Source organism: Apodemus sylvaticus, chromosome 15 (genome assembly GCF_947179515.1).
Source record: "Apodemus sylvaticus chromosome 15, mApoSyl1.1, whole genome shotgun sequence".
Classification (NCBI taxonomy): Eukaryota; Metazoa; Chordata; class Mammalia; order Rodentia; family Muridae; genus Apodemus; species Apodemus sylvaticus.
Genome location: NC_067486.1, coordinates 80,778,245 through 80,799,218, shown reverse-complemented (window position 1 = coordinate 80,799,218; position 20,974 = coordinate 80,778,245). Strand labels below are relative to the sequence as shown.

The window sequence follows — 20,974 nt, the reverse complement described above, 5'->3', positions numbered from 1 at the left end:
AGGTACTCCAGCTCGGAGCTGCTTCTCCTGCCCCTCCAGGAGGCGAGTTTAATATTCATGTGGGACACATTAACACTTGTCTAAGGACACCTACGTGTAATCCTGGTCTCTGATGGCTGAGCAGCAATGCTGCTCTGAGTTTTGAGAGCAGCCTGACCTGTGTGAGTCCAGGGGACAGGGTTACATAGCGAGGCCTGTGTGAGACAAAGAGGGGGAAAAAAGAAATTGCACAAGTTTGGGCTTGAAATAATTTTAATGGTTCTGTCATTGATGCTGCCTGTGTTTAACTTTTGTGTGCATAGGCCCTTCAAGCCACGGCATGAGTATGGCGGTCAGAGACGGGTAGCCTCTCCTTCCAACATGAGTAAGCCAGGGCCAGACTTGCCATCAAGTTTTGTGGCAGGCACTTGCATTCTCTGAGCCTAGTTGATAGCCCTTGAGATAATTTTTTCCTCTAGCTCTTTTGTTTGTTTGTTTTTTTGAAACACAGTGCTGTGTAGACTATATGATTGTAAACTTTCTATACTACCAGAACTGGCTTAAACTCCTGTTTCTCCTGTTTCTGTTACCCAGGTAACAAGATTGTAGGTATGTACTATTATAGCCTATATGAGGGTACCTTTGGACCCTGTAAACAATCATCTTGAATAGTTCAAGTTTCATCTCGTAAATAAGTGACATCTTTACATGCTAAGTGTTACACTTCAGAGCTTTTCATCTGAAGAAAAGTTAGGGGGGATGGGCCTCTGCTAAACCTTTCTCAGTTCATAAGTCTGGTGGTCCTGACGTATCACATTCCTGACCATTTTTTGGTAGTCTAATTCAGACTTCCATTGCATTTCACTATGATTTCTTTTTTTTTTTTTTTTTTTTTTCCTTTTGAGACAGGTTTCTCTGTGTAGCTCTGGCTATCCTAGAACTTCTGTAGACCAGGCTGGCCTCAGTCTCAGAGATAAACCTGTCTCTGACTCCTGAGTACTGGGATTACAGGCATGTGCTAAAACTTCTATGCTTTGATTTCTTTTTAAAGTTTTATTGTGTGCATGTACAGTATGTGGGAGAATACTGGCACAGATCTGGAGGCCAGAGAACACTTCTATGAAGTTAGTTCTCCTTCCACATTTATGGAAATCCCAGGGTTCAAACTCAGGTTGTCAGGCTATATATGGCAAGCGCTTCACCTACTGAGCCATCTCCCCAGCCCAAATCCTCATTTATGTGTTTTTCATTCCGTCCTGAAATCCTGAATACCGAATGCCAACTTCCTACTTCCACCCCCGCCCCCACCCCACCCCTCTCTCTACACAGCCCTGTCTGTTCTGGAACTCAACAGGCTGGCCTGAAACTCAGGGAGCTGCCTGCTTCTGCCTCCTGTCTGCTAGCACCCCATCCAGCCCTAGTCTAGGATACTAGACTTTTAAACTACTGGTTGTTTAGGAGTTTGGATCTGAGGTTTTGCATCATGCTTCCATTGAGATTGTCCCTGCTGTAATGACTGCATGAATCTTTATTTTGGCAGCATTGGGCTGCCTACAAAATGAGGTTCCCAAGTAGCAGCACGGGTAACATTGAATGAACCAGCCAAGTCTCTGCTGACGTAATGGCCATATGTGGCAGATTGTTCTTATTGGGGGTGAGGGTTTGAAGAGTAGGAAGAGCTAAGAGTTTGTAAGTTAGACCCTTGAGTTCAGACCCAGCAGTTAATTACATACGTGAATCCCGACTTCTAATATGTGCGTGTGTTTATTCTTGTGGAAGTAAGTACAGTATGGTGGTGAAAGTCAAATGGGAACCATGAGAGAGAAGGGGTTTCCGTGGGGTGGGGGCAGGGGTGAGCAGTAAGTGCGGAAGTGGGAGGGGCTTCTGGGTGGAGAGGAGGAGAGATTGGAGGACCCAACAGAGGGAAGAAGAAGCGTGATGAAAACACCTTCGTGACAGCTACTGTGTGTGTGGATTTATCTTTTTATATGGGTGGTTTGCCTGCGGTGTGTGTCTGTACACCATGTGATGCAGCTCCCTCAGTGCCCTGATGAGGCCATCACATCCCACTGGGAACTAGAGTAATGAGCAGTGTGAGCCGCCATGTGATGCTGAAACCAGATCACCCTGAGGGGCAAACCTCCGTCTTCTGAAAGAGCAGCGAGTTCTCAGAGCTGATTTTTTAATTTATGTGAATGAATGTTTTGCCTTCATGTATGTAAGTGCCCATGTATACACCTGTTCCAGTGCGTCTTAACTAAGATACTCTCCCATGTGGCTGAACTGTACAAGTCACCATTATTACATGTTTAAATTCTTTGAAGTCAGGCACATTACAAAGTATTCATTGAGAGTTTTCTGATAATCCGAGATAAAACCAGCGCCACTATTTTGAGCCAAACTTAAAGCAAGCTTTATTAAATATTAAATGCTGACCAAGGGATGAACTTTGCTCAGGACCAGTCTCTGGAATTTCCCAGCTGAGAATGTCCCCAAGCCGTGTGTTGCAGGGATTTATAAGGAAAAGCCTGTAGGTCCTAGACTTTCCCAGGAGGCATTGTTATTTTCCAAGAACTACAACTCCCTGCACTCCAGGAAGCTCTTTCTGTACCTTCCTTCCACCTGACCCTTAGGCAGTCCTTGGTGCTTCTTCTCAGATGATACCTTGTTTCCAGTTTTTAACACCTTAGAAATATTCTTTGTATAGGAATGTGCACGTAGCCACATCTCCTGCCTTTCTGTTCAGATGGTACCCAGCTCCACTTACAATTCCTTACCTGGTTTCCTTTTTTGTTGCCAGTACTGGAGGTTTAACAGAAGGCCTCACCCATGCTACTATCTACTACCAAGCTGGAGAACTGTTTAACTGTGTGTAACTGTGTTCTCTATGACAACATTCAGATCTTTCCTTTTTGTGTTATTAGAAAAGCTTCCTAAGTTGTTCTCAAGTGTGTGTGTGTGTGTGTGTGTGTGTGTGTGTGTGTAGTATCCACAGATAGGCCAAAAGGGCTACTTCCTTGAGATGGAGTTACAGACTCTTGAGTAGCCTGACAGAGGTGCTGGGAACTGACCTCTGCAAGACCAGTTTGTGCTCTGAAGCACCAAGCATTGTCTTTACTGCTCGTCATTTAATGAGAATTTTGTTTCTGTCCTTTGACTAGCATGAGTGGGCTTTTTGTGAACATGGCTACTCATAGATTTGCATTTGTATATTACTATTCCGACACTCAAAATGAATCTCTACTCCAGCCAGACAACTTTAGGACAACTTTATGGCCACATGAGAGTAGAATAGCTAAGCAAAAAGCTTTTAACTGAAAACCTTACCCTGTGTTAGGCTGATCAAACAACAGTAGTGAGCATTAAAAGCAAGATGTTGTGGGGGCCCTGCAAGCTCTAGTGCCAGCAGAGAAACAATTGCAGGAGACAAGAAGGACTTAGCTACCTGGGCTGGGCTGGTTCAAGGAGTTGTGATCTCAGTCTTGAGTTTTGATATATTTAAGATCAGCACAAGTTAGGAAGAAAGTTCCCATGTGACAATTATCTCAACAAAGCTTAAGGTATAATTATATCAAAACTCTTTGCAAACTACTTGTGACCTTTTCCATAAGGATGCATTCTATTCACTGAGAATCAGTGTTCATGACAAGGGACTAGGGAGTAAGGGTTTGTATAAGCATAGTAGTAAACTCTTTCGCAAGTCCATAGAACCTCTGTCATAGGAATGGGTTCTGTTGATTAAGAAACAGTGCTCAGGAGTCTGGACGATTCTGGTGATGCCTGGCTCTATAGGTAAAAGATCACCAGGTTATAACAATATCCACTCCAGCCTTCTGGGTAGAAAGCAGGTATGCACATCCCTTCTGCTTTAATAACAAAACAAAAAACCTGCCTTTGTAGCATTTGTTTCTCTAATGCTTATCTGTGAGCATGAAGAATTCATGACTGCTATAAGATGTGATATTTTTCTTTTGTTTTGGTACTAGAGATAGAACTCAGGGCTTATTTTGCAACTAAATTATTTCCCTAGTTCTGTTGTCTTGGTGGGTTTTATTACTGTGTTGACAATTTCATATGTGTAAATATATATTATATATTATGATTCACTACCCCGTCTCCTGCCCTTATCCTCTCCCATTTCTGCTGACCACCCCCCCTCAACTACCCACTAGCCCCTCTACTTTCATGTTTGTGTGTGTTCAAAGCATGTGTGAGAGAGTATTACCTGATACTTGGGCAGCTTACCCAAGACTCTACTACTGAAGAACATTACTTTCTCTCCCCTGACCATCATTAATGCCAATAGCACTTCAGGGAAGGAGAGAGCCTTACGGCCCCTCCTCCATCCATGGTGAAAAGTTGAAAGATCCAGTCTTGTACAGATAACCTGTGTGGTTCTTATTGCTACAACCATGGTGTGTCCAGAAAATAGAGCTGCATCGCCCTCTCTCCATTCTCTAACTCTTAGTAGAGTTCTCTGAGCCTTGGAAGGGTGTGGTGGTGGTTGTCTCATTCAGGGAACTCCACTTAACCAGTCACGTGTTCCCAGCACTTTAACCCACTGCCTACTACAAAATGCTCCCTTCATCAAGACTGAGGGCAGGCAGCACTTTGGGTATCAGCACAAATATTTAGAAGGCAGGTGGACCTCACATCCATGGCTTTTTTTTTTTTTTTTTTGAAACAGAGCCTCACTGTGTAGCCCTACCTCCTTACCAGCCTCCTGCCTCTGCCTCCTGAGTGTTAGGGATTAGAAGTATGTGACACCATACCCAGATGTCTTTTTCTATGAATTTACCATCCATTTACATGATCATCATTTTTGTAGTGAACATGTTTCTATGTTGTGACATCTAGTAATCATTACCATGCCATGCAAATTTAAGTCACATGTACATCATTGTGTCTCAGTATTTAAGCATTTCTGCTATTAGTTCCCTATAGTAATTTTTAGATAATTGCTACTTTTAAAAGGTAAACATTGTGAGTCTTGGTCGCTACATTTGTTTCCCTTATAAAAGCTGCCTGCCTGGGGTAGTTCCCAGTGGAAAGCCCTGGCACACAGACTCCTGTGTCCTTGCCAAGTTTAGAAAATAAGAAGATCAGATTGTCTGTAGGGGTGGATCTAATGTTGACTATGAGAAACCAATTAACTTGCTTCTCTTCTAGTCTGTGTAAGTCTATTCTGCTGTGGTGACTGAGACCAGAGGGTTACAATGTCAAGGACTCACAGCTAGTCTAAGCAACAATAATGAGACCCTGTCAAAATACAAAACAAAACAAAAAAACCTAGTGAGATTGAGAATTTAGGTTGGTGGCCAAAAGCTTGCCTAGCATACATAGGCCCTGGCTTCAAAACCAGTACCACATAAAAAGAAAAGAGAAAGGAGGAGAACCAACTAGCAGGTTAAATATGTTAGAGCTGTGCTCAGCATGTTGTTATAATCAAGTCTACTGGAGAACCTTAGAACTTTCAGCTAATGGCAACTTGAGAAATTTGCCCAACATTAAAATTTATCCTACCAAAGAATTTGTAATGTTCAAGTAAATGCTGCTAAGATAATAAGTTGAGTGGCTACAGCAAATATTCACTCCTGTGATTATGATTTATCCTTTTCTTTTACTCCTTCGTTCATTTCTGTATTTCTTCTAGGGCTGACCAATCCGGTCTTTAGCTAATGCAATCGATTGAGAGTGTTACATCTTACAGATGGAGAGCTCTTCTCTCTCTTTAAGGGTTAAAATCTCATAGTCTCCATTTTTAACGATGCATGCATGCTGCAACAGTTGGACCTACAGATGCTTTTGAATTTTCTTTGATTTCATATATCCCTAGCTGGACAGCATAAGGACCTTGCAAATAAAATAACTTATTTCTGAAGAAATACTCTTAAATACATAGACATTGGATTTATTTTTAGCAATAATGAAAAGTGGTGGAGTTCTTGCCTTGAAAGCCCAATGACCATGTTTCAGTACTATGCCAAAACAGAAGGCTTAAAAAGTCAAAACCTATAAAAGCCAGAGTGTTATTATTCCTTGCCTTTAATCTCAGCATTCAGGAGGCAAAAACTAGTGAATCTCTGTTCCAGGACAGTCTTGTCTACATAGTGAGTTCCCAGCTAGCCAGAGCTACAGAGAGACCCTGTATCGAAATCAACCAACCAGCCAACCAGAAAAGCCAGGTTTGGTGGCTGTAATTACTTCTGTCACTCACGTGTATTCTCAGGCTGAGACAGGAGAATCATGAGGTTTAAAACAGCCTGGATGGACTATATATTAAGGCTGTGTCTTTTTAAAGAAGAAGAAGAAAAAAAAAGTTTAATAGTAGGGGCAGGCTCACTGGTTAAGAGCACTTGATACTCTTGCAAAGGACCAGGGATTGGATCCCAGCATCCACATGGTGACTCAGCCATCCCTAACTCCAGTTCCAGGGTATCCAGTATCCAGTTCCATTCTTTGACCTCCATAGGAACCAAGCTCATGCATGGTGCACATACATACATGCAGGCAAAACACTAAACATGTAAACCTAAAAACACTTTAAAAGAAAAGTCCTTGTAGATACTTTCTGTGGTCTGATGCTACCACTAATGAATCATCTCAAGTAAATCTCTGGCAGCCTGTACTGCCCAACATAGCTGCAAGGACAAACTTAACTGCCTGGCATGGGCTAGGGCTCTGAACAGTCTTGATTATATTTTAATATCACTTAACTATTATTTGTGCATTCTTAACAATAATTATTTTAGGTCTACTGGCTACTCAGAGGTGATAGTTGTGGTTGGAGGCTGTGAACGAGTCGGAGGATTTAATCTTCCATACACTGAGTGCTATGATCCAGTAACAGGGGAATGGAAGTCCTTGGCCAAGCTTCCAGAATTTACCAAATCCGAGTATGCAGTCTGTGCTCTGAGGAATGATATTCTTGTTTCAGGTAAATACACAATTATTACAGTAGCTGTGACTTTTGATTGGGAATCAGATTGACTGTTTTTAAATAATAATGACTTACTAAGTATAAAATAATATTTCAAGTAAACAAGTTTATACAACAAAACTGAAAAGACCTTTTGCCCTTGAAAGCAAGAATACTTATAAAAGTTCTACCCCAAAAAATGGTTTTGGTCATAATATTTTAAATGCTTTTGTGTACATGTAAAGTGTATATATTTTAACTGTGTGTGTGTGTGTGTGTGTGTGTGTGTGTGTGTTCATATATGTGTGTGCACAGGAGAACATAGAAGTGCCTGCAGAGGCCAAAAGAGATCATCAGATGTGCTGGAGTTGGAGGTGTAGGCAGTTGTTAGCTGCTGTGTGGTGCTGGGCACACTCAGGTCCTCTGGACCGGACGAGCAGCAACTGCTCTAATCGCTGAGCCACCTCTCAGGCTTAAAGTTAAAGTTATGGTTTATCTGGTTTTTTTTTTAAAGAATCACTGTAAACTGTAAAGTTAGAAGTATTCATACAATCAAACATGTTTAAATTGCTTGTTTTCTGAAATTCTATCCCTAAGTTTATCAATTAGAATTTATCTATAAAAATTATTAACTTGAGCAGATTTATTATACATGAGGTAGTCCTAAAAGTCAAACAGAATGACAGTTTTTGAAAAAGTATAGCCAGTGTCTATGCTTTGAAGCCTGTTGATTGACAGAGGTTATTTCAGATTGCTATGTCGCTACCCAGTTTATGACTCTTGGACATACACCTGATTTCCTGAGGTTTTTACAACATCTTTAGAATTACCCTATTTGTACTTATCTGGGATGCCTGGTTTGTAAAACCCATTTTCTATATTTTATTATTTTGGACCTTGCAGTCATTATTTCTCAGGAGTTGGCAGAATATAAATCTGCTCTGTGTAATTATTTCTATTAAGCTGTAGAATGTTCCTCCTCTATTTGTTGAGCAAATGCTGAACGAACTTCTTGAATTGAACAGGTAAATATTCTGCTTCATTGCCTGTGTTAGTTAGTTGCATAGCCCTCGGGTTGTATGTAAATGGCATTACCACATGTGCATTGTTTTACATTTGAAGGTGGAAGAATCAACAGCCGTGATGTCTGGATTTATAACTCACAGTTAAATATCTGGATCAGAGTTGCTTCTCTAAATAAAGGCAGATGGCGTCACAAAATGGCTGTCCTTCTTGGTAAAGTAAGAGAAAAAGCCTTTTTATTACTTCTGCTGGTAAATGTCCAAAAGAAATACCACAGCTGCATCTTGCATTTCCCTCTGGGTATTTTGGCTTCAAATGGTATTTCCTTCAATTAGTAACCAAGATAAACTAAAGACATAAACAGTATGACACTGTGCTTTTTGAATAGATATACTGTTCTCTCCCAATTTCAAATTTGTAGCAGTACAGCACATTTCTCACACATTGGAATCCAAATGCTTAAGAAGAACTGAAAGGGATTATATCAGATTACAAAACCAGGCCAGTGTCTAGTCCACACAGCTTTTTCCCTTTTACTGACTTTGGCAATCAACAGAAAAAACATTTATCTCAAGTGATATTATTTTGCCATCTCTGTTTGTACAAGAGGGGAAAAAATGAAGATAAACTCTCCAACATGTTTTGTTTACTTTCTCTGTGTGTTGGGGGGTGGTAGTGGTGATGAATTGTGTTGTGTTGTGTGTGTCCACATGTGTGTACCCTTAAAGGCCAGGAAATGATGTCAGATCCTTTGGATATGGCTGCTGGGAATAAAACTGGGTCATCTGTAGAGCACCAAGAGCTCCTGATTGCTAAGCAACTCTCCAGCCCCATATTCACTTTTTATTTCTTTTTTGAGACAAGACACGATTACATTACGCATGAGAAAAGTACAGTGTACGGTAGAAGTGGCATTGGCTACTGTGGACTCACACAGGCACACAGAGATAAATATAAGTTATGGACAGATTTAAATCACCAAATGTGAAGTTTAGCCCGACTCTTAAGCATTCATTGATGATCCGTTAACAGGATTGATTGGTGATGTTTTTGGAAGGTTGGCATGTGGTTTGGGAAACTGAAATGATTTGGACCCTTAGATAAATGGTAATGTTGGATAACAAAAGGAAGAGTGGGAGTGAGAGATTCTTTAGAAGACCCAGTTAGACTTCACAGTTAATTATGTGTGGCAAGAAGAGTTAGTTGGTTAGTTAGTCAGTCAGTCAGTTTACTTATTTATTTTGTTAAAGATTTGTTTATTTCGTGTATGTGAATACGTGTGGGTACATTGTTGCTGTCTTTAAACACACCAGAAGACAACATTGGATACCCATTACAGATGGTTGTGAGCCACCATGTGGTTGCTGGGAACTGAACTCAGGACCTCTGGAAGAGCAGTCAGTGCTCTTAACCTCTGAGCCATCTCTCCAGCCCTGCAAGAAGAGTTTATAATTGCTCATTAAAAGAAATGTGGATGTGAAATGAAAAACGTGATTAATAAAAGTGTCTAATATACCCCACAATATACAAGGGATGGTTTTGCATGTAAGCTATTTACTGTCATGTTTATTGTTTTAGCTGTCATGTAAAGGTATTTCCCTACCATTATTCATGGAAAATGTTGAGAAAACCCTTTGAGCTCACTGTGTCTTGGGTACTATTCTGGCTGCTATAGGTACTGAAAGATGGGCCTTGCCTTCAGAGGGCTTACACTGCTGACCCTTACCTAGTATTACATTTAAACAGTTTTATTACTTTAAAATCAAATAGCTCATTGTTGAGTGAACAAAACATGAAAAACTTTATTCCCACAGGTATGGTAAAGACTTACTTTTCCAAGGGTGTAGAAAGCACAGATACAGGACACAGCAGAGATACACAGTAGGGGAAACACATACACAGTATGCTTGTGGGATTAAAATGTCACTGAAGGAAACATAACAGGAAAGACTCTGTAATGGCGGTAGTCAGACGGGTGCTAAAACATTAAACAGGCTCAGAAAACTGAGCTAAATACACTGTAGTTACAGCTGTCGAGCCCTTGAATGAGAGAAATTCTCTAATTTTAACAGAGCAGATAAACATTTTAGACTTGCCAATTAAGCTTTTTTTCCCTGTATTTTACGTATAGGTGTATGTTGTTGGTGGCTATGATGGGCAGAACAGACTTAGCAGTGTAGAGTGTTATGACTCCTTCTCAAATCGTTGGACAGAAGTTGCTCCACTTAAGGAAGCAGTGAGCTCTCCTGCAGTGACAAGCTGTATAGGAAAATTGTTTGTGATTGGTGGAGGACCTGATGATAATACTTGTTCTGACAAGGTAAGCCATGTGTTTAGAGAAACTACCCATGCAGTGTACAAAGGTGATCTCCTGAGTGATAGACGGCAGGTTACAAAATGTGAGGATCTTTTAGAAATTGTCTGGTATTCTGTTCTTGGAGGGGACAAGCACTCAATTCCAAGTTGCCACAGTGATACCATAATGTAGCCAGTAATTTTCTGTGTGTAACAAGTGGGATTAAACCTTTTTGAAATGAGCTAATCTCAGGGTTAAACTTTACTGTCATCTACAGGATTTAAAACTTACATGCATCACAGAAAATTAATGATCAAAGGTTAATTATACTGCTTCCATTTAGGACATTTTCTGTAAACCTTTGAAAAGAACAAAAAAGAAGGGAAGACTGTCTATGTGCAGTGAGTAGAGGACAGCTCAGTAGCAGCAGCTTCCAGGGAGAAGAACATGCACCGCCCTAGCATCGAAGTGGACATCATGTTTATTCTAGTGAAGAGTATCTGACGGCTAATTGGCTTAGCGGGGATAATGAAATTTCAGATCAGTTTATTTTCTTAAGTAAATGTTAATATATCATCAAATGTTATGGCATAGTAGGTAAAGGTGCTCACTGCCAAACCTGACCATCTGGGTTAAGGCCCAGATCCTGTAGGAGAGGAGCAGCAACTCTGCAGGTTCACATACAGACGGGACCTCTTGACAGGCCACTGGGAATTGATGCTCATTAAAAGTATACTAAATTGAGATTGCTTGCTGCTCTTCTGAGGTAAGGACTCCCTAAAAGCATAAAGAAATTATGTTCAGATTGAGAAATGATTAATTTGCATGAAGCAATGTCAGAGAAACTTAAGACTTGATTTTAGTGTACATAAGTCAACCTAGAGGCCATTCCTCCTAGAAAAACTCTGCATGTATTTCGTTACTATCTTATGTTTGATAGAAAAAAATTAGCCTTTGGTTTTATTTTTCTTTTTGTATTTTTTTATTGAAAAGGGAAGTAAAAACACCTTATAATAAAATTAAAGATTCACATGGAAAATATTTCAGATAAAATAGAAAAGATTCATAGAAAATTACGTTAAAATTGACAATTTTCATGGAAAATTAAAGAGTAAAGTGGTATACATTAAAAGCATTGATAAATTAATTGAAATATGAAATAGAAACATTTTATGATAGATTGAATTGAAGATTTACATGGAAAATATTTCTGATAAAATTGTAGAAAAATGCAGAAGATTATCAAAATTTTATATAGGTATAATAATGGCAGGCATAAAAGTATTCCTAAGTTGATTGAAGGTGGAATTGTAAACATTTTCAGATAAACTTTAAGATTTACGTGAAAAATATTTCTGATAAAATTGAAGAAATATATAGAAAAATATGTTAAAATTAAAGATTATCATGGAAATTATACAGACAAAATGATAGGCATAAAGATAATTCTAAGTTGATTGAAGGTGGAATTATAAACATTGTCAAATGAAATTGAAGATTTACATGGAAAATATTTCTGGTAAAATTCAAGAAGTATATAGACAAACACGTTAAAATTGACTATTTCATGCAAAATTTTACATATAAAATGGTAGATATAAAAACTCTTTCTAAATTAATTGAAGGTGGAATTAGAAACATTTGTAATAAAATCAAAGATTTACATTGAAAATATTTCTGATAAAATAGAGGAAATGTATAGAAAGACATTAAAATTGAATATTATCATGAAAAATAATGCAAATAAAATGGTAGACATAAAAAACATTACTAAATTAATTAAAAGGGGAATGACAAACATTTTCTGATAAAGTTGAAGAGTTACATGAGAAATATTTCTGTTAGTCTATGTCTTTTTATTGGGGAGTTGAGTTCATTGTTAAGAGATATTAAAGATTATTGCTTCCTGTTATTTTTGATGTTATTTTTATTTTTCAAACAAAGGAGTTTTTTCCTTGACCAAGAAACAAGAATTTTCCTAATACATAAATTTTATTAATCAGAGTAACCTCATTTAATTCTCTGAATTAACAGGATTTAATTTTTAACCATGTTTCTCTCTATATATATATATTGACAGATTTTTTTAAAGCAGACTTTCATATTTATTTTGACATTTTACTCCATATTCTTCTGTATTAGGTCCAATCTTATGACCCTGAAACCAATTCTTGGCTACTTCGTGCAGCTATCCCCATTGCCAAGAGGTGCATAACAGCTGTGTCTTTAAACAACCTGATCTACGTAGCTGGTGGACTGACCAAGGCGGTGTACTGTTATGATCCCGTGGAAGACTACTGGATGCACGTGCAGAACACCTTCAGCCGGCAGGTAAGAGCACGCAGAGGCCAGACGGAAGCACAAGGTGGAACAAGGGACGGGATTATTTACTGGAATCTCACTTTTCAAATATTTCATAGTTTTTATAAAATTTCCTCCCAAGGAGTTGTTTTTATTCTTTTTTGATGGTGCTGAGATTGGGTCCAGAACCCCATGAACACTAGGTACACTCTACCCTGATCTACATGCTCCGCCCCAAGGACTAGCTTTAGCAAACTAATTTTCTTTCTTCCTTTTCTTTTTTTAATATAGTTTAATGTATTTTAATAGCAAACTTACAGGAACAGCACAGAAGACAGACAACATTGAAAACATGTACTTGCATGTAGGACAACTCAGTTAGAAAAGTATAGCAAACGGATGGAATCTACTGTAAGATAAAAACGCTACAAACATCATTTAGTTGCTGTCAAGAAGAAATTTACTTATTTTTTTAAAAAAAAAATCCAAATGCTGGCATTGTCTAGAAAATTTTAACAGGTTTATTTATAATTATTATAAAGTTGAACTGTTGAAATGTGTTCACTGAAACATTTTGCTTGCATTAATGCTTTATATCTTGCATTTATATTAAAAATTCACAAACAAATGAACTTGGAGAAACTGCCAATACCTGATTCTGTCCCCTGTTTCCACTTGGAATCATATACTTAGATACCTTTGACCCCATGGAAAAATATCTAACATTCAGAATTACTGATAACAGGAAGAAGAGGGAAAAAAACTTTTTTTTGAAATTTTTCCCCACATAGTGGACTTTAAAGCACATTCTCTGCGTATGCGGCGTGCTAGCTGGATATCTTTTGGCATAATTATTACACGTTTGGCATGCATAGCACACAGGTTGGTATCTTCAGAAAGGCCAACCAGATAAATCTCACTTGCCTCCTGCATAGCACCAGTAGCTGCACTCTGGAAGTGCGGTTCTGTTTTGAAGTCTTGAGCAATTTCTTGCACCAGACTCTGAAAGGGAAACTTGTGAATCAGAAATTCAGTAGATGTCTGATATATTTCACCAAATGCCACAGTACCAGGCCTGTAACGATACGCTTTCTTCACCCCTCCAGTAGAGGGCGCACTCTTGAGAGTGGCTTTTGTCGTTGTTTCCTGAGTGCTTTACCACCGGTGGATTTGCAGGCCGTCTGCTTACTTACCCACCCCCCTTCTCCTTCGGCTGAAGCTTTGGAAGCGAGAGGCGGCGCTGGCACTAGAGAGCGACAGCATTGCAGCGAAGGCTGCAAACACAGTTCTAATTTTCTTTTCAATAACCCAACAGGAAGTATCCATTATATTTAGTCTTTTGGTTTAAAAAAATTCAACCGTCACCTTTTTTAGAATTTCATTCCAGTCTTCCTACTCTTTCTCTTTATAGTTCGGAAGAGGAGAAACGGCTTTATATGGTTTATAGTCCTACTGGTTGTGTGGCTGTAAAGGAAGTGGTTATATCAGACTTCCTTCACCATCTGAATGAGATCTGACATAACCATCTGAAGCCTCTGCTCTCCTTTGTCTCTGCTGTTTCAGAAAGGCTCCAACTGGCGGGTCTTGACTTTGCTAACCTTCCTTTATTACCAAGATGCTGTTCCCAGTGCTAGGATTCTGTATTCTCCCCTCGTATCAGTAAAGATGATGTAGGAGAGAGAGCACAATGGAGAGAACGTGTTAGCATGTGACAGGAATGTGCGTGCCCAGAGAGACCCGGAGACAGGCCAGTGCCCTGCAGTCTCAGTTACAGGTGGCTGTCCTCTGCAAGAGAAGACATGTCCTTCACCAGTGAGCCAGCCTGCTCTCCCAAAATGTACTACTTCCTTCTATGCATCTGTCCATCCATCCTTCCTTCCTTCCGTCTATAAACTTTCTTTTTCCTTCCTTCTCTCTCTATCTCTCTCTCTCTCTCTCTCTCATGCACACACACACACACACACACACACACACACATACTTGTTGGCTGTATTTTGTCTTTCTTAGTTTCATTAACTAGTAACTTCGTTGGCTAGGGTTTTGCTTGCCTTCCTTTCTCCTCCTCCTTCCTCTTCCTCCTGAATATAATGGGTCCTTCCTATTGGGTGCTGAAAAGAAAATTAGAACTGTGTTCGCAGCCTTTGCCCGCTAACGCCAGCACCGCTATCTAACACATCCTCCTCTTTTCTTTCTTTCTTTTTTTTTTAAACAGGGTCTCACTTTGTAGCCCTAGCTGGCATGGAACTCACAGATCTGTTTTCCTCATCCTCCTCGGTGCTGCATGCCCAGTCTCCAAAGACAAGTCCCTAGTACCCACTCTTCCTTTGTGTCAGTCTCTTATCTTTTTCCTCTAAGTCTTTAAATGTGAGTGTTCTTCTTGTAACTTAACTCTAGCTTATTCCTGACTTACTTTATTTACTGCTCACGATTGATCCTGTTTCAAATGCCTGTTTCACCTGCTGTGTGGCCTGGCCCGTGGTGCACCAAGGTTTCAGACTTACAGAGGAATCTGCCTGCTCCTTTCATGCTGTCTCCATCTTGATGTCCCAGAATCCTTAACTAGGATTTTCCCCTGTCTCTAACAGGGAAGCGCACACATTAAAGCGGCCCTCAGGGTTCTGTCCTCTAATGGTCTAGCTCCTCGCTGTGCCCCCTTCATGAGACGCCTCCTGAGCACGTCTGAAGCCGCTCCCTTCTCACCTTCTGACGCTCAGCTGTGCTTGGTTCGTAGCCAAAAGGCCAAGAAGGAATTACTTTGTGTTCTCTCCCTCTCCCTCTCCCTCTCCCTCTCCCTCTCCCTCTCCCTCTCCCTCTCCCTCTCCCTCTCCCTCTCCCTCTCCCTCTCCCTCTCCCTCTCCCTCTCCCTCTCCCTCTTCCTCTCCCTCTCCCTCTTCCTCCTCCCTCCCCCTCCTTTCCTCTCCTTCCCCTTCCTCCTCTCTCTGTCTCTTCACAGTCCTGGAACTCACTCTATAAGCCAGCCTGGACTTGAACTCCTACATCAGCCGGCCTGCCTCTTGAGTGCTGGAATTAAAAGCGTGTGGCTTTTTAAGCATTTATTTGTGTGTATGTGTGTGTCATAGCACATGTGGAGGTCATAGGACAACATGTAGGATTACACTATGTGGGTCCCGGAATGGAACACACAAATTGTTGGGTTTGGCAGCAAGCATCTTTTACCCACAAACCCATTTACCAGGTCCCCATTGTGGTTTGGGGTGTGGTGTGTGTGTGTGTGTGTGTGTACATTCTAAGTGTACAAGTGCCCCGCAGATACCAGAAAAGACTGTTGGGTCCCCTAGAATGGCTGCTGAGTCCTCTGGAACAACAGCAAGCAGTCTTAACTGCTAAGCCATCTCTTTACCATACCCTGCATTGTCTTTTTGTATGTATTCTTTTAGACTATATTTTCATTTATGGGTCTGTGTGAATGGATGTCACACGTATGCAGGTGCCCTTGGAGACCAGAAGAGGGCATCAGATCTCCTGGAGCTGGCGCCACAGGCAGTTGCTCTGCCCAATGTGGGTGCTAGGAACCGAACTTGGGTCCTCTGAAGAACAGCAGATGTTCTTAAGCACAGTGCCATCTCCAGCCCCTGCCCTGTCTTTTTTCTTTTTTTTTTTTCTTAATTTTTTTTTATTAGATATTTTCCTTATTTACATTTCAAATGCTATCCCCTTTCCTGGTTTCCCCTCCAAAAACCCCCATTTCATCCCTCCTCCCCCTGCTCACCAACCCACCCACTCCTGCTTCCCTGCCCTGGTTTTTTAAATGTTTATTTCCTGGACTAGAATGAAAGCTTTGTCAGTCTGCCATGCCCTTCACATCTCTGCCTCTGTTAGTAACAATTCATCTTAGTGTTCGCTTCATTCGTGTAAATATCAACGGGAGTTAGGGATGTTACGTCTGCCTTTCTTATGTTATCACATGTTGATGTTTTTTCAGTTTATTGTCAAATCCTTTATCTTCAATAGTTAATTTGTTTTTCACTTGTTTCTTATATATTTGGTTAAACAGGAAAACTGTGGTATGTCTGTTTGTAATGGTAAAATCTATATCCTGGGTGGAAGACGGGAAAACGGAGAAGCCACAGACACTATCCTCTGTTACGACCCTGCGACAAGCATCATCACAGGAGTGGCTGCAATGCCCAGGCCAGTGTCCTACCACGGCTGTGTGACTATTCACAGATACAATGAGAAATGCTTTAAGCTCTAACCAAATCCAGGATACCTCACACCAGAAGCCAACGCCAATCCAAGAGGAAAGTTTTTAAAACTACCAAGTGAGACCACAATTCCTTTGTGCCATATGCAAAAAGAAATAAATAATTCTGATGCCTTTCTGACCCAAAATACCACTATTTCAGGCTGTCCTGAATCCTCTCCTGTGACGGGGTGGGGGGTGGTTATAGTGAGGCCAGTGCGCACCTTTATCCCAGCACCCAGAAGGCAGGTTTCTGTATGTTTGATCCCAGCTTGATCTACACAAGTTCTAGGCCAGCGAGGGCTGCACAATAAGACCTTGTCTTTTTTTAAAAAAATAAATAAATAATAATTTGGCCTATAATTATACTTTGGCAATTTTGAAAAACTATGTGGAATAGGCAGTAACGCCCAGTGTAAACTTGTTAGAGGTTTGTAAACTGTCCCTCAGGAATGTGTCCCTGTTTGTCACTTATATAGAGAATATTGCATGACTAAAGAAGCTTCATTTAGGTCGAATTGCCTGATGTTAATATTTAGAGTTCATTGTGAGAGGAAGAATGAGTTTGTTTGTTTGTTCGTCTTAACAGTTTATTTAATGTTATGTGAATTGATAGAAGGGGATCAGGTCCCTTGGAACTGGAGTTACAAACAGTTGTGAACTGCCTTGAGGGTGCTGGGAATTGAACCCCGGTCCTTGGAAGAACAGACAGTGCTCTTAACCACTAAGCCATCTCTCCAGCCCCAAGAAATAAGTTTTAAATATCTGTCACTGACTTTGTCTATACTGGTTAATTTTATTGAAGACTTTGGGGGTTTTGTTGTTTTCTCCTAATTGTAAAATTGTAGAGACAATTCAGCTACCATAAAATACCAAATTTTATGACTTTATAGACTATTCTCTGATATTAAATGCTTTCTGTGAGCTTATGTAGGAGATGTAAAAGTAAGGAAATTTAGATTATACATTAGTCCCTAAGGAAAAATTAAAATAATTATTGAAGAAAAAAAAAGTGGTCCACTTTGGTTCTCAGGGCATTTAATGCCCCATCTGTGTGTACATCCACTACAGAAGCTCTTCCCTCTCTTCTGTGACATAGGAGCAGAAGTCCCTTCTACAGAGCCAGGCAGGTGTCTGTAGCCAGGATCTGTTTCCCAGGCGTGGTAGTACAAACCCATATCCAGGATCTGGAAGGTACATCAAAAGAAACCACATGGGCTGAAGAGAAACACTTACTGCCCCTGCAGGCAACCCAGGTTTGGTTCCCACCCTTACCAGGTGGCTCACAAAATTCTGCAATTCTGGTTCCAGGGAATCTAACACCTTGGCCTCCCTGGGCATCTACAAGTATGTGGTGCACATAAAGTCACACAGGCACACATGTATGGAAAAGAAATATATTTTAAGAAAATAAAACTGCATTTTACAATACTGCTGTAAGAAAAACAAGAAGAGTTTGCTCTGACCCAGCCTGGCAGAGTTTGGCCTTCCCAGTGTGAGGCTGTGTGAGCACCTCTCTGCTGCCCTGTAAGCAGTTATCAGGCATAGGAGTGTTGGCTGACTCCTTAATAGCCATCCCACAGCAGACGTCACTCTTCTCAGTTGTAACTCTGACCAGCAGCAGTTCTGGTCTTCAGAGAGAAATTTATTATTTGGGAGAGCACTTTTATTTGTATAAAATACTGACCAGTATTTTCAGATTTCTATTAAATTTTTCCCTCTAGGTTTTTCCCTCCATTTTATAAATTTTAGTAGTTTTCAAAGGGAAATGTGAATTTTTTCTTAGCAATATAAGTAAATACAGCAGGAATTAGCACAACTAATTATTGTAACTTCTGTGTGGAGAGATAACAATTTTACAATGCCCTAGGCTGCAACAGGTGGCTTGCTGTGTAGCTTCCCAGTCTCTCACTATAATGTACTCCTTCTCAATGACAATAGTGTCATTAGATTTCTGTTCAAATTAAAGCAGTCATCAGAAGCCTAGCATTGGCAAACAGCTTCTTCCTCGTCTTAGGATAATACAAATGAGTTTTAAGAATCATGCTTAATTGGAATCTAAGTTCTGAGAAAAATGCTAAAAAAAAAATACACCTAGGAAATTGTTTTCAAATCATAAATTTTAAGTGGTATAACAGCTATAGAAACAATTCAAAAAACAATCATCTGTCAGTTGAGAAACAGATGTATGTACAATTGAGGGTATTTGTACTGTAATTTTATAGTAAATATCTGCATTATACTTTGGTTAGAGAATGGAAATTGTTTAGTTCAGAAATTCTTAACAGTAAAGTGTGTGAACAAAAGTGTTTTATAAATGCTTAGGATTCTACAAGTGATAATTGTTATTCTCATGTATATTTGTAAGATCATGTCCATTCAAAATATATCATATAAAAGACTTAGTCAAAGTAAATTTGTATTTTAGTATTTTTGTCTGTTGTAAAAGTATTATTTAGTTGTATCTTGTAATGTTTATCTTTCATATATCCTCATGTTTATTGCAGTAAATTTGAAAAAAATCCTGAAAATCAGAATTTGTTTAAGCAAATTAATTTTTCTTTATGTTGCAAATTATATTAAAAGTCACCAGAAAGTACCTGAATCATAAAAATTAACTTTTAAAAGCTACCCAGTTGATATTTTAACTTCCTTTAATTACTTATCTTTGCTAATCCTTGACAAATAATGGTTGTAAGCCCTGGTTTAGGGAAAAATAATTTTTAGGGTATAATAAGTGTATTAAAAGGGATATATCAACCATCTTGGAGTCAGACTATCTTCATTCTGTCATCCCATAACTGGCAGATTTTCTTTTGATAGGTAATGTTTATATGAGCCTCTAAGTTAGTATGTGTATGTGTTTATATGTAGATAGTATGGTTGTGTACCTATATCACAAACACCCAATGGATTTTACAGTTTAATTACCAGAAATATATATAAATTTAAAAAAATAGTTGATCATGTACAATTTGATTACATAATACTAAATTGAACATTTCTAGAGTACTGTTTATTGTTGAGACAGGATCTCTGTAGCCTATGCTAGCCTCAAACTCTTAGCAATTCTTCATTTTCTGAGAGCTGCAGTTAGAAGTGGAAGCCAGGACCAGTTTTCTAAAATAATCACTTCATCTGAAAGTGCAGATCTGGTCATAAGGATCTGCCCATCTGGGTAACAGCAGTGTGACAAGGTCAGAAAGCAGACCTGGAGAGAAGTTTGCGAACATCACTTGTGGCTGTTCCGTTGGAAAGGACATGATTTGTGGATCAACAGAAAATTAGTTGGTTTTTTGTGTGCATTTGTCATGAACTTGCATCCTCTTCTAAGTCTCCTCCATGTTCTGCACAAGGTGGCCTGACTCCCTCCCTTTGCACTGTATTACCCCACGCTGGCTTGACTAGCAGATAGGAAGTGGATTTTCAGTAGCCGCTTTTCATAGACGGATGGTTGGGATCCAGGTGTTTACTCCATTTGAGTCAGGTTTTAAAAGACGCAAATGCTCAGGGAGGGCATTAGCTTGTCTGTGTTGCCCATCAGGGTGTGCAAAGTGCTTTCACTTAGATACCATTTAGATGATGACTCTAGACTGAAATGTTTCAGAAACTTGACTATAGCAGTGGTTAAACATCCATTCTACTTGGAAGGATGACAGTACTTTGTGAGCTGGCACATTCTCCTGGTGAATACGAATTGTTTTCTGCATCTGCTGTCAGACTCCCATTTTAAAACTCAGGAACGACAAAGGTGGGATTTCTACTTTTGTCATTGTCCAAACCAGGTGTGTGCTGCTTTCTCCTGATCTGACAGTAGATTTTTAAAAATCACTGAGAGCCCATACACAAAGAGAGAAAGGGAGTTGAAGTATTTGTGTGTGCCTTTAATGTCTTGAGGTTTTTATGGGAAAGGATACATCCTACAGACTTGATGTGGTACCAAGTAATAAGATATTGTCCGGAAGCTTCCTGTGGACTGCCTCATAGTCAACCCAAGACATTTGTTAAAATTATTTGGTCTTGCTAGAGTTAGTGGTACACAGCTGAGTGTGGTGGCAATGTCTGTAATTCCGGCCCTTGGGAAGTGGGACAAAAGGATCAGGAAAGTTCCAGGACAGCCATGGCAGCAGAGCCAGTTTGAGGTCAGATTAGCCACATGAATTCCCATGTGAGAAACAGTAATGGAGTTGATTGCATTGTGTAGAGAACTGGAATGATATCATTTCACTCATTATTATGTTAGGTAAATAAT

The 20,974-nt window shown here is 39.8% G+C and overlaps 1 protein-coding gene across 1 annotated transcript in view; it reads left to right on the top strand.

The window, feature by feature from the left end:
* Klhl24 (kelch like family member 24) overlaps window positions 1-19,138 on the top strand; it is a 35,656-nt gene extending 16,518 nt beyond the window's left edge. The window contains 5 exon segments of the mRNA XM_052157807.1: window positions 6,732-6,916; window positions 8,021-8,139; window positions 10,053-10,241; window positions 12,360-12,548; window positions 16,534-19,138. Coding sequence (XP_052013767.1) covers window positions 6,732-6,916; window positions 8,021-8,139; window positions 10,053-10,241; window positions 12,360-12,548; window positions 16,534-16,734 — 883 coding nt within the window. The 3' untranslated portion in view covers window positions 16,735-19,138.
* Window positions 19,139-20,974: the final 1,836 nt, after the last annotated feature.